At 42.1% G+C, this 14,545-nt stretch overlaps 1 protein-coding gene across 1 annotated transcript; it reads left to right on the top strand.

Annotated features, from left to right (window-relative positions):
- Positions 1 to 97: 97 nt before the first annotated feature.
- Positions 98 to 3,416, top strand: LOC135262057 (uncharacterized). Its single transcript, XM_064348848.1, has 3 exons — positions 98 to 274; positions 379 to 510; positions 1,391 to 3,416. Exons 2-3 carry the CDS (start codon positions 491 to 493, stop codon positions 2,904 to 2,906), a joined length of 1,536 nt encoding a protein of 511 aa, XP_064204918.1. The 5' UTR covers positions 98 to 274; positions 379 to 490; the 3' UTR covers positions 2,907 to 3,416.
- The last annotated feature ends 11,129 nt before the right edge of the window (positions 3,417 to 14,545 follow it).

The raw sequence follows: 14,545 nt of genomic DNA, 5'->3' as shown, positions 1-14,545 counted from the left end.
TCTTCTGGCTGTGACTCAAAATAAAAGTGAAAGTGTTTTTGACAGAAAAAGTCAGCCCCCTTATGACTTTTGTTCAATAGGCGTGCCAGAATTCCAGTGCTATTAATTTATGCTTTAAAATCGTTTGCAGTTGGTTAAAAAAACACCAGCATGTGTGATTATGGCCAATCAGAAGACATTCCTTTACACCAGGGTGGAAAAACATCCCACCCTGCTTAGACTATAAAAGTTAAGAGGCACAGGAAGATACACCTTTTAGGACTGACAAACACAGGTGAAAACATTGGTTTTGTATGATTTATCTTCATTCTGGAGTTTTATGCTGTTGGATCCTCATTTGTAATTATACATACATACATATGTATATATCTTTTTCAGGTACAGAGAAGGTTCGTCTCGTGTACATGCATGTGTGTCTCCTGGTTGGGAAACATTCTGTGTTTGTTTTGTTCCTGTGCTTACAAGTGGACTGCTACCTGAGAACTCAACAATGGCACAATCTAGCTCAAGGTAAAGATATCTAAATCTAGGCGACACATACAGTTTGTATGCAGACGTTGGTTACTGTAATATTGGTATTTTTTGAAGTATTACAGGTGGTCTCTGGTCTGAATAATTTGTTTGAGGGTATGTGATGATGGCACAAATCTATGGCAAACTAGCATCTAAATTATGTGCCCTCAATTATTTATTTATTGTATTCTGTAATTTTTTCTTTAGTTTCAAGATAATTTATCAATTTATCAGTGAGTGTGTGTGTGTGTGTTGTGACACCATGAGAGGTTGGTTGTCAGGGTGTCAGGCATGGGTAGTGTAAATGATGTCAAGAAGTACACAAAACCAGGGTTTCAAAAAGTAAAGCTTTGAATTTCATCAAAGGGATTGGAAAAAGTTTAACTCAAAAAGCTTCTTCATAAAAAATGCGTTAATGGATAAATGGTCTCTTCAGCAATCAAGATGCAACGTCCTTAAAAACTCATAATAGGTTTTACCAGCTATTACCAGGGTGCACCAGGAGAGACCACAGACAAGGTTCCTTCCACCACTTCCCTCACTTTGTTTGTTCACAATGGTGAAGACATAGGCCTCCCTTGAGGCAATCACTGGACTTGATATCCCTCAGGTGTGCTGAACTGTACGCATACTCCAGGGGGTTGTAGTTTTTTGAGGGTGGCCATTTATGTAGTCCTAACCATGGCCACCAGATGGGGACATAGCAGTCATCAGCCAGTTAGTTTTGGTGTTGGCTGCAGCCACTTTGGGGGAATATATCTTCCCTCAAAAACGCTTGTGGTGTCATAGTATGTGTGTGTGAGTGTGTGTGTGTGGTAATAACTATGAATAACAAAATGTAAAGACATACGTTGTTTTATTTCTCGTAATCTTTTAGTTGCTCTACGACAAGAGAAGAAGGTACATCTAAGTGGTCAGATGTAATTAAGAACAGTGCACAGATTACAACAGAACCCAAACAAACATACCTGCTGAAAGTCCAGGAACCTCTGAATGAAGATGGAGTGGTCAGGAGATACACGTTTGGAAAAAAGGACCCCCAAAAAAGGAAGAGGACAATCCTGATGGTGGGAGAAACAGGAACAGGGAAGTCTTCACTCATCAATAGAATGGTCAACTACATGCTGGGTGTAGAGTGGGAAGACAAGATCAGGTTTCAAATCATTCCAGATGAAGGCCAAAAAACCCAAACCCAATCTCAAACCAGAAGGATTAGTGTCTATGAGATTTGTGGACTGGAGGAAATGTCCCTTCCTTTTTCTCTCACAGTCATTGATACACCAGGATATGAAGACACTACAGAGAAAGATTATATAATTGCTGAAAATCTGAACAGATTACAGGAATCTTTCGACATCGTTGAACTAGATGCAGTTTGCCTCGTGGTGAAGGCATCTGCAAATCGCCTCACTCCTTTCCAGAAGAAAATCTTTGATTTAGTCCTGTCCCTCTTTGGAAAGAACATGGAGAAAAACATCATGACTCCCATCACCTTCTCTGACTGGACGTCACCTTCAAATGCTCTTGAGGCAGTTATCAAGTCTGGCGTACCTTCACCCAAAGATGAAATTGATGAGCCTGTTCACTTCCTGTTCAACAACTGTCCTCTTAATGATTATCAGAATAAATATGAAAAATCATTCAAACATCACTGGGATAACGGAACTGAGAACATGAGGGAGTTCTTCCAGACTTTGGATCGAATGGAAAGTCAAAGCCTGAGGAAGACTGAAATTGTCTTGAGTGAACGTAAGAAACTGGAAGCTTGTGTCCAGAGCTTCGAGAGTCAGATCAAGGTCGTGGAGATGAAGCGCGAGGCACTTGAGGAAACTCTGGAAGAGCACAAAGAGGACATGAGGAGGAATAACAACTTTCAGTATAAAACTGTTAGCATGCAAAAGAGCAATGTTGATAAACTTGCAACTTCCTGTCCGAAGTGTGAGGTAACCTGCCACATTCCATGTACAGAGTGGTTTTCCCTGTGGTTGTGTCATGCAATGGACTGGAGTGGGAACTGTACGGTCTGTCCCGGAAAATGCAGCTACAAGGTCCATGAAAGAGAATGCAAAACATATGCAAGGAAACATCTCATGAAAACTGATGAGAACCTGAAAAAAACTATGATAGCCACACAAGAGAAAGTGATGTCCACATGTGAGCAAGAGTTGAGGGATGCAGAAGCTGAGAAAACCAGCCTCTTTGACAGGTGTTTCCAGCGCATTCTCCAGCTTAGAGACCTTGCTCTGAAGTTTGATTCTGATTCAACTCGTCAGAGTATTCTCAGGCTGATAAAAGTGCTGAAGAAGAACAACGAGGCAGAGATGGTGGAAAAGCTGCAGAAGATTCTGGAGAACACTGCATGTGAAGAAATGTTTAGTTGCACATTCTTCTGATGTTGCATGGTCAAAATGATTTGTTTTAGAAAACCTTAACAGTCAAGTTTATTTGCAGAGGAATCCCCCTGTTTACCCTTCTGTGGGACAGACACAGTCAACAGCTACCAAAACAGCTACCAACAGCCAAAGGTGTATTCAGTCAGGATTGCAACTTTATTTATCTCTAACTCTAGAGGTGGAACCTGTCATCTCCATAGAAACTAATGAAGAGATACTTCCAGGCTCAACAGAATAACAGATGAGGTGTTCTGAGAAGTAATCTCAGTTTATGCCAGAAAGCAAGTCTTCGAGAAATGATAAAATATGACAACATGCTTGACTGGTAAAATGCTCGACTGGTTTTATTGTTATTATATTGGATTTGTCTTGAGGTGGATTTTTATTTACTAACGGGTATGTTTTATCATTTAATTAAATATCCATGAATAGAAGTTTGTATTTAGTGTGTGGTGTAGCTTTGGATTTATGAAATAGGGGAGAGTGCGGAAATAACTAATGGTTTTTGTATTTGGCTCATTCTGAACATCCTAAGATAGATTTATCATTTAACAACACTACGTCCTTGGCTATGATTACACCACAATGAAATTTCGGACGTACCATTCACAGCAACTGACCGAAGTACTGAGAGGGAATGTTATGTACATTATATGTTTCATGGCCCACTAGATCTGTATGTAATGTAATCTGTGAAATATCACAAGACTACTTTATTCTCTGGTTCTGTCTAATGTCTGTTCAATTCAAACGGCTGTATTGTGATGTCATCACACATCGCTAAAGTTGAAGTTGTGTTAAATATATTTACAAAGATCCAGTTTGAGTTGAACAAATCCAATCAATTTGTTCATTAAAAACCCTGTTTGCTTAAAACCCTTGTGTGAGTTTACTTTGAGTGCTGATGTGGTCTTAATCCTGAAGCCATTACTTCATTGTCTCCCACATTGATGGTTATTTATTGACTTCATGACTTAAATATTTAACCTGCTTCCTCAAATATAATAAATTCAAGTTTCAAGTTTTATTTGTCATATGTGCAATAACCTCAGCAGAGCAATGTTATGACAATTAAAAGCATTGGTTCCAGGCATCCCCAGATAAATATAAGTAAAAATTAAAAAAAAAAATGTAGGAAATGTAAGAAATTAAGAATAGACTATAAACAATAATATGACATATCACTATAAGTAATAAAAATATACAATAAAAACTAACATGTAAAAGGTGGCCAGTGCAGTTTCAGTAAAGTGACTGAGTGTCTGTGGGAGACGGAGGGAGAGAGAGAGAAAGAGAGAGTGCAGGATGGCAGTGAGTGATGCAATGGCTGAATTAAAAGAGCTGCAGCAGGACAATGAAGCTCTTAGAATGCAGCTGGCCAGCCTTAAAGAGGACCTGAAGCACAGGGACAATGTGCACAACATGGAGCTGCAGAACTTAAAAGAGCAGCTCCACAGGTATACACACAGCACAGCCCTCCCCGACACATACACGCTCCCGGACACACAGCCCCTCCCCATAACACAATCCCCTGCTGACACACACACACACCGTAACACAACCACAAACCTTACATTACAGCCCCTCACTGACACACAGCCCCTCACTGACGCACACACACATACTGAGACACACACACCCCCTAACACACAACCTCCTACTGACACACAGCCCCTTACTGATGCACACACACACATACTGAGACACACACACCCCCTAACACACAACCTCCTACTGACACACAGCCCCTTACAGACACACAGACACATACTGAGACACACACACACCCCCTAACACACAACCTCCTACTCACACACAGCCCCTTACAGACACACAGACACATACTGAGACACACACACACCCCTAACCAACAACCTCCTACTGACACACAGCCCCTTACAGACACACACACACATACTGAGACACACACACCCCCCCAACACACAACCTCCTACTGACACACAGCCCCTTACTGACGCACACACACATACTGAGACACACACCCCCTAACACACAACCTCCTACTGACACACAGCCCCTTACTGACGCACACACACATACTGAGACACACACACCCCCTAACACACAACCTCCAACTGACACACAGCCCCTTACTGACGCACACACACATACTGAGACACACACACCCCCTAACACACAACCTCCTACTGACACACAGCCCCTTACAGACACACAGACAAAGCACCCCAATGCCGAGGTGGTCCTGTTAATGGACTCCAATGGGAAGCACCTGGACACACGGAGGATGTTCCCAGGCCGGCGGGTCAGCGCACTGCGCTGTGCGAACACTGGACAGGCCCTGCAGCTGCTGAGGAGGGACACACTGGGGAGCCCGGCCTGCATCATCATACACAGCGGCACCAACGACCTGCGAGCTCTGCAGCAGCACACCGCTCGCGCTGTGAGTAAGGTAGCAGTGAGGGCCACACAGGAGTTCCCCGACTCCAGAGTGGTGGTCTCCACACTGCTGCCCCGAGCAGACACTCCCCAACACATCATTGCAGCAACCAATGCCGAGATCATCAGAGGATGTCCCACCCTACCCAGTGTACACCTGGTACACCACCCTACCTTGGGCCCTTGGCACCTGCATGACGCTGTGCACCTGAACCAGGAGTCAGGATCTTCGCCAAGTCCCTAAAGGACATTGCCCTGGGCTGCAGCCCCACCAGCACTCCCCACCTCCCCACCTCCCCCCCAGCAGAGCCCAGTACAGCAGGAGGCCCCCCCTTCTCCCAGCCCCACCTCACCAGCGCAGCAACATGTGGGTACCTGCTGCCCATCAGCGCCCCGCCCAGCCCAACCACCCCAGGCTCCCCATCCACAGGCCCAGAGCCCACCAGGAGCAGCAGCTCAGCTATGCTGCAGTCCTGAGCCAGCCAACCTGCCGACACCCTCCGCCCCCTGCCCCCGCCCCTGCCCCCGGCCTCGCCCCCACCACCACCGAGCTGGGAGAGATTAAGAGCCTCCTCAGCCTCCTCTGCAGTAAACTGATGGGTTAAAGGTCACCAGAACGGGTAGGAGGGACACTTACTGTCCCATAATAATAATAATAATAATAATAATAATAATAATAATAATAAGACGAAGAATAAATAAATAAATAAATAAATAAATAAATAAATAAATAATTTATTTATTCTCAAGAGCACAAACCCTGACTTTATTAATACTGTAAATAGTTATGGTGTAATTGTTTTGTTAGAAACATGGTGTCGTTTGGATGCACTGACTCACTGTCCCTCAGGTTACAGGGAAATCATACTGCCATCATTAAAATTAAACCATGTCAAGCACGGCAGAGACTCTGGGGGACTCAGAATATGGTTTAAGGAAGACCTGGCAGCACACATCACCCCAGTAAAACATGGCCCAACACACATATGGCTAAAGATTAAAACAGGAATAGTCATGTGCGATAATGATGTGTACCTGTGTGCAGCCTACACCCCCCATACTGAATCCCCTTATTATGATGAGGAACTTTTCCGTAACCTCCGCACAGAAATCAGCCATTTCCAGGCCCAGGGACATGTGGTACTGTGTGGAGATTTTAACGCTAGGACTGGAACAGAGCCAGATTGCATAAATAACAATGAAAATAGACATATATTCGGACAAACCCCTCTACATTTAATACAAACCCCAACACAGAGAAACAACCCTGACCGTGCTGTGAATAAAAATGGTAGGGAGTTAGTGCATCTCTGTCGAGCCCTAGGCCTGTACATTTTTAATGGCAGGATCAGAGGGGACTCTTTAGGAAGGTTCACTTACTGCTCAGCTCTTGGGACTAGTGTAGTCGATTATGCCATCACTGACATGGACCCCTCTTTCATCAGTGCATTCACTGTCAGACCACAAACCCCATTTTCAGACCACTGTCAAATAAATGTGTACCTGAAAAGAAATGGACAACCCAGGAACACTGAAACACAGCCCTCTAAGCTGTACAATCTCAATCCGACACAGATGGGCTGCAGACAGCATGGACAAATTCACCAAAGCAATCAGTTCCACTGAAATTACTAACCATATTAACAGTTTCATTTTAACACAATTTAAACCTGACCAAACTGGCGTAAATCTGGCGATTAAAATGATAAATGATATTTTCCATCAATCAGCAATTAAAGCTAAGCTCAAAATAATTCAGAAAAATAATCAAAAATCAACTTCAAAAGAAAAATGGTTTGATGACGAAAGTAAATCAATAAGGAACAAATTAAAACATCACCAACCACAAAACCCAGATTTACGCTATAGATATTGCAAAACGCTTAAACTATATAAACAAACTCTAAAAGAGAAAAAACAAAAGCACATTCGGAAAACTCTTATTTAAATTGAAGACTCTATTCACCAAAACCAATTCTGGGAAAAATTGAATAATTTAAGTAACAAAACACATCATGAATTAGCCATTCAAAATCATGAAATCTGGAAAAAAAAAAACACTTTAAAGACCTATTTGAAGAATTTACTCCAAACAATCTCAAATTTGAACAGAAACAAATACAAATATTGGAATCAGTAATAAAGAACAACCAAACCCCATTAGACAATCCAATTACGATAAAAGAGCTGAAAGAACAACTAAAAAAAAATCAAACCTAAAAAGGCATGTGGCCCTGACAGTATCAGAACAGAAATGCTGAAAGACAGTAACTCTGAACTGCAGAAGGCCTTACTTAAATTATTCAACCTGGTTCTACAGACAGGATGCTTTCCTGACATCTGGAATCAAGGGCTTATTTCCCCAATTTACAAAAGTGGAGACAAATTGGACCCCAACAACTACTGAGGCATTTGTGTGAACAGTAACCTGGGGAAGGTTTTCTGCAGTATTCTAAACGCCCGAATACAGGCCTTCCTTCCCGAACACAATGTCTTGAGTAAGAGTCAGATTGGCTTTCTTCCAAAACATCGCACTAGTGATCATATTTACACCCTACACACCCTAATTAATGAACATGTGCACCAAGAAAATAAAGGAAACATTTTTGCTTGCTTTATAGACTTCAAGAAAGCATTTGATTCAATTTGGCATGAGGGCCTCTATTACAAAATTTTGCAAAGTGGTGTAGGGGGTAAAGCTTATGATATAATTAAATCAATATATATGTGAAATAAGTGTGCAATAAAAATTGGCAAAAAAAGAACAGAATACTTCACTCAAGGGCGTGGGGTGAGGCAGGGCTGCAGTTTGAGTCCTACCTTGTTCAATATTTATATAAATGATCTAGCGGTGTTACTGGAACAATTTGCAGCTCCTGGCCTTACTGTAAATAACACGGACATAAAATTTCTGCTCTATGCAGACGACCTGGTGCTGCTGTCGCCCATGCCACAGGGGCTACAGCAGCATCTGGACCTGCTGGAGAAATACTATCAAAACTGGGCTTTGACAGTAAATTTGAAAAAGACCAAAATTATGGTCTTCCAAAGAAAGCCCAGATCTCAGGAAAGCAGATACTGCTTTACTCTAGGAAACACTGCCCTAGAACATACACTAAATTATGATTACCTTGGACTAAAAATCAGTGCATCGAGGAGCTTTGGTCTAGTAGTGAATGCATTAAAAGAAAAAGCCCGTAGAGCTTTTTATGCGATAAAAAGAAGATTCCATAAAATAAATATTCCCATTAGAATTTTGACAAAAATATTTGATAGCGTTATCCAGCCAGTTGTGCTACATGGAAGTGAAATATGGGTCAGCAAGACTACACTAGATGGGAAAAACATCCAGCTGAAATTTTGCATGCAGAATTTTGTAAAAATATCCTACAGGTACACAGAAATACTCGCAGAGCTGAATTAGGCAGATATCCAATTCTTATTCAAATACAGAAAAGGGCACTAAATTTTATCGAGCATCTAAAAACTAGCCCGGAAAATTAATTACAATATACGGTTCTAAAAACCCAAGAGGTAAGCCCAGGAAAGTATCCCCCCAGTCAGCTGGTTCTGAACCAACCTAAACTAACCAGCTTCAGATCCGCACTGCTTCACAATCGCCAATTAGAGTTAACCAAACTATAAAACAAATAAAAAACATATATTTGGAACATTGGAAGACCAGTACCAAACTCCAAAATAAACTGAATTGCTATCGGGCCCGAGACAGAGAATACACAGAGGCGGAATATCTCTTCTTTGTCAGAGATATGAAGCAGAGACAGATCCTGACCAAGTACAGGCTCCACCTTAACAATGGAGAAAGGTAGACATAAAAAGCCACGGTTGCCCAAAGAGGAACGTTTATGTGGTCACTGTAAGACAGGAGATGTGGAGACAGAGATGCACTTCCTCCTAGACTGAAAAATATTCTGAAATAAGGAAAACATATTTTAACAAATTTTCTAAAATTATAAAATCATTTCCTTCCCTGACAAACACAGAAAAGCTGAAAATAGTTCTGGGAGAAGGGTCAACAGCCCCACTCGCAGCAGAATGTGTTTCAGCCTGTCACAACCTGAGGGACAGCGAGAAACTACCCAGGTAAAAGGTACAATGTGTTACCTGTTCAACTAAATCCTAGTATAAATAGTCTATTGTTTTTTCTCTCTCTCTTTTCTCCTTCTATTTGGAATTCCTGTATTTGTGTGTGTGTGTTTTTTTGTTTTTTTTTATGTAATGCTTTGGCAATATTTACTGTATGTATTTCATGCCAATAATGCAAATTGAATTGAATTGAACTGAAAAATTGAATTCAGAGAGAGAGAGAGAGAGAGAGAGAGAGTTTTGAGTTTTAACAAACCTTTATTGTACAATACACAGCCAATGGCAACAATGGCAACAAAAATTAAGAAAAAAAGAAATATATAAAAAACAAAGGGAGAAAGAAAAACAATACAATGCACAATTAACATAAACCAATAGTTACACCATCATCTTAGTACGCTGTTAAATGCTAATTCTCCTCCCTCCAGCCTACACACAGCCTCCCCATGGCACCACCTCTCCTGAAAAACACAAATGTCCTGCATCCTACTGTAGTACTCAAAGTCTACTGACACCCTTGATCTGATGAGAGACTTATACATCTTAATGATGCTCACCGTTACCCCCACTTCTACTTTTTTCTTCCTGCTGAAGTACACAGACATCTTAGCCTGTCCCAGCAAGAAATTAGCTATGCAGGACACTTTTTTTGTTTTCTTACTACAATGAATGCCAAAATAAACCCTTGAATGGTAAAGACTACCCCAAGAGCAGCCACCAATGAACTAACCATGCTTAAAAGAGGATGGAGTCTAGTACAGTCTTTAAAACAGTGGAATATTGTCTCTCTAACACCACAGAAAGGGCATCCCTTGTCCACTGTGGGGTTTACCAAAGAGACAAAAGCATTGACTGGCACAGCCCCATGGAGTCCTCTCCACTGCAAATCCCCTGCGTACTTAGGCAAGGGCAGTTTATACAGGTTAGTCCACGCAGGCCGCACCTCTGCTCCCACACTCAGGATTGCCCTCCAAGGGGTGTCAACCCTGTTGCCCAGCCTGTCTCTATTGAGCACCTTGACCAAGAGTCTGTATAACCACCGGCTTCCTGCAGAGTCTAGAGCAGACCCCTCCGCTCCCTCTGCAGTGGCAGGTCCCAGCAGCAGCCTTGGAGCCATCTCCCCAGTTTCTGTGTCCCCATGGATGATTGGGGATGTGATCAGGTAAAAAACAAGCATGAAACCGTCCAGACCCACGGCGCAACTTGGCAAACTATATTTTTTGGTTGATTTTACACGCTCATATATGGCAGTTGGTTCTCTCAGAATTCTGACTGATAGCCAGGTAAATATTTTCACTGGAGCCTTGATACACCCCGCCTTATAACTTCAAAGTCCCAGGTCATTTGTGAATGGATTTTGAAAAATAGACACTTCATGCTACAATCATGGTAACGACAATGACTGTGCTGTGAAGTTTAGGAAGCAAACAACAAGGCTGAATCCTTTTGACATGATTTACATATGACGCTTCTCCATTGACCAGCATGGCACGGTACAGGACGGCAAGCATTTGTACCTACCCGTGCCGTGTTGCCTGTTGCGCTTCTCCATTACACAACAGACCCGTGAAGGTAGGAGGAGTAAAGTGGAGTAAAGCATCCTAAATGTGTAATAATTAACTCCTGTATGTATTTCTTGGTTTGGCCGATATATCGGCCATTATTTGACTTTTTTTGACGACATCGGGATCGGCAGTTATGCAGCCGATGTGTCCCGATTTTTAAATAAGTATAATAAACAAAAAAAAAAACATTGATTATTTATCTGTACTTCTCTGTTCGAACCAGAGACTGTAAAAAATATGGACAAAGCTACTGTGACGTCACCCATTGCCTCTCCGTGGGTCTGTAAAACACGTTTTGAAGCTCAATGGCGGGCGCGGCCATGTTCTCGATTTGGAGCCAAAACCATAGAGTTAAGCGGTCTTGTGATTTTTACAATGTGATTGACAGTCCGGTGCGGAAAAGCCCATCAACCTGAACGAACAATTGCAGAACGAACTTGAGGCTAGCTGACTGTCTGCCGTTATGTTTTAAAATATATGATCAAATGTTTACGGAGTTTAATTACCATCCGTGACTGTACTGTGTCATGTAATCACGTTATATGTATATTTAGTGAAAGTTTTTAATTAAATGCGTTTATACGACCACTATGTTTATCAATCCTCATTGTCAAGCGAGCGAGCTAGCTAACATATTTGGTTCACTTTAGCAAGCTAGCTGCCTAGCAAGCCTTTATGAAGTGGCAGTGAGCACATAAGCAGAGTAGGATCTACATTTCCAGAGAACATCGCTGTATTCTCAAATAAATAACCAGCCAAAATAAAATGGTGATTGAATGCATCACACATTTGTTTTTTTAAAATCTGAGATAATGATATTAGCTACTATATGATACTGTGTCAACAGCCAACGCGTTATTGCAAGCGAGTGTGTCATCTAGTCACGCGTCATCGTAGCAAGCTAACCAGACAGTAAAAATGCCGATAAAACACATTTGATCCTAGATCAGCATCCCCACATGCTTTGACAGGATCTGACGGGATCATGGTCTATTTAGGCACAGCATTTGAGAAACTACAGTACCTTGCTATTAGTACATGCTATTAGTCCCTGCTTTTAATGTAATGCTGAAACAATGAACATGCTCTTTGTTTTGTATGATTCAGCTTATAATGGAGTCTCAGCATTTGTACACACAAATAAGGTCAACACAACTACAGTTAACCAGTTTTTTTTCTTGCAGTGACAAAATGTAAAGCTGCTTTAATTTGCTACTAACCTTCAACCTCCTGTTCTGTCTTTTCTCTCCTCTTGCAGGCTCTTTCGATGTTTCTTATGTTGTCATACTGCATATAACATTCTCTATGGTAGCCAACATTAGCAGGCACATCTGGAATGTGGCTGTCTGCTAGATTGTACTTTTTGAGAGCGCTTTTTGCAATTTGGCTTTCTTTAGTATGGAGATTGACCCACTGAAGTGAACTATGCACAAATTTAGTCCAACTTGCAACTGAAAATTGTAAAATATTTGTTGTACTGCATGTTAAATGCATGCAACACTCCATGTTTTTCACGTTTCCACGTTTTCCCACCAGAATCCAGATGTGCTGAGGTATGCATGTGTTTGTGTTTGTGTTTATTCTGTTTCATGTTATCACATGAGAAAATTACACAGCAGAATAAATCAGAACACAGGACATGTTAAGCACCTGTAAAGGAATGTGTTCAGACCAACGGCGACTGGTGAGCTGAAAATTGGTGGGGCGCAAAACTTTCCTTTAAACTAGTCATTGATCTCAAACTGTTTTAATTAAATTTCAGTGATTAACAAGCATGCAAACGATCTGACTAATCAATTGGAAAGTGACACACAGCTTCTTCGCATTGTGTTAGGGAAATTAAATGAAACATCTGTTTTAATCTCTATGCAGTGGCAGAAACTTCCCCTGCTCTACATTGAACAGCTGAAAACCACAGCAAACACAGTAAAATCAGCAAAACAAAGAAAGAGGGCAAGTGTCCATAATTCCAGGATATAATACAATTTCTCACATAAATGGAGGGTCCATGCAGTTAGGCACTTAAGATGTTTGGTCCGTTCTTTGTCTCTCACAAACACACACGTGCACAAAGAGCACCTCTCGCACTCGCAAATTGTGGAAATGGATGCACTTAAGGTCTGGTCATGTGGCATGGAAAGCGCAGGCGTAGGTAATTTGACAGATTGTCCGTGAGCATTTGTGGGAGGCTATATGCAAGGATGTGATATTCACTCCATGTCCACCCTCATGACACACTCATTGTGGCACGGTGGTGCAGTGGGTAGCACTGTCACCTCACAGCATGAATGTCCTGGAATCTGGACTGGGCCTTTCTGTGTGGAGTTTGCATGTTCTTCTCATGTCCGTGTGGGTTTCCTCCACCAGTCCAAAGACATGAAAGTAGGCTAATTGGAGAGTCTAAATTGCCCATAGGTGTGAGTGAATGGTATGTGTGCCCTGCAATAGGTCCAAGCCAATACATACTGGGATAGGCTCCAGCACCCCCGGCGACTCTGCCCAGGATAAGCAGGTATAGATAATGGATAGGTAACGCAGTGATGACTTCGGTAGGGACAGAAGAGCTGGTCACAGGAAGATTTCACCAGCCTTTGTTTGGTAATTAAAGAGACAGAGAGAGCTCACAATAAATAAATAAAATGTCTTCTCCTCTCAGCCTCACAGGATCTGGGTAAGATAATGAACTAAAATAACAAAGCCCAAATAAACAAATCAGCGAGATAGCTTCTTTGTCAGTCGGTAGGTTCAGCTTCTCGGGGACCCTGGATGCTCGTGAAATGATCCAATTGTAACAAAATCATGTGTGTCCTAAACATAGGTCACAGATGCCTGAATCTTTATGTTCGACATAAGCGTTACCCCTGACGGTGGCGTGTGATCATTGACAAACTTGTCAACATTGGTCTGGTTTGCAAAGACAGTGTCCCCAAGCTTCGGTGGTTCAACACTCTGCCCTGAGGACCTCTTTCTAAGACAAGCCGAAGAGCCCATCTGCTGGAAGTGGGGCTGGCTCTGTTAAAGTAGTTACACTTGCACGTTGCATTGCATATTTCTATGAAGGAGTTTCCTTTGGTGGGAACATTGGTTGTGTAATGTACAGACCAGGAGTAAGTATTGGGATTTGGGGTTTCTGTCCATGAGACCATTTTGCACAGGAAAACCAGAAAGCTTAAGTCAAGCAAAGGTAAAAGTAAAAACAACAATGTCAGGAAGCCAACTCGCATGAGACAAAGCAGAAAATAACTGAAATTACACACCTATTAAAGGAAAGCGATTTGTCGTACAGCATTAATTGGTTATGAAAGATGCACATTTTGGGCTCTATCTTACACCCGGCACAAAGCGGCACCAAGCGTGATGCAAGTGCCTTTGCTGGTTTCAGACCGACACAGTCGTCATTTTCTCGTCCAGCACCCACGTTGTTTAAATAGCAAATGTACTTACGCCCATCTGAGCGCCCATGGGCGTGTTGGTCTTAAAATGAGGTGTGGTCAGGCGCATTGTTGGCGCATTGCTATTTTGGGGCAGCGGAAAGAAATTGCACGACTG

The sequence above is a fragment of the Anguilla rostrata genome, chromosome 8 (genome assembly GCF_018555375.3).
Source record: "Anguilla rostrata isolate EN2019 chromosome 8, ASM1855537v3, whole genome shotgun sequence".
Lineage (NCBI taxonomy): Eukaryota > Metazoa > Chordata > Actinopteri > Anguilliformes > Anguillidae > Anguilla > Anguilla rostrata.
The sequence above is the reverse complement of the archived record's forward strand: the minus strand, read 5'-3'. Positions and strand labels throughout refer to the sequence as shown.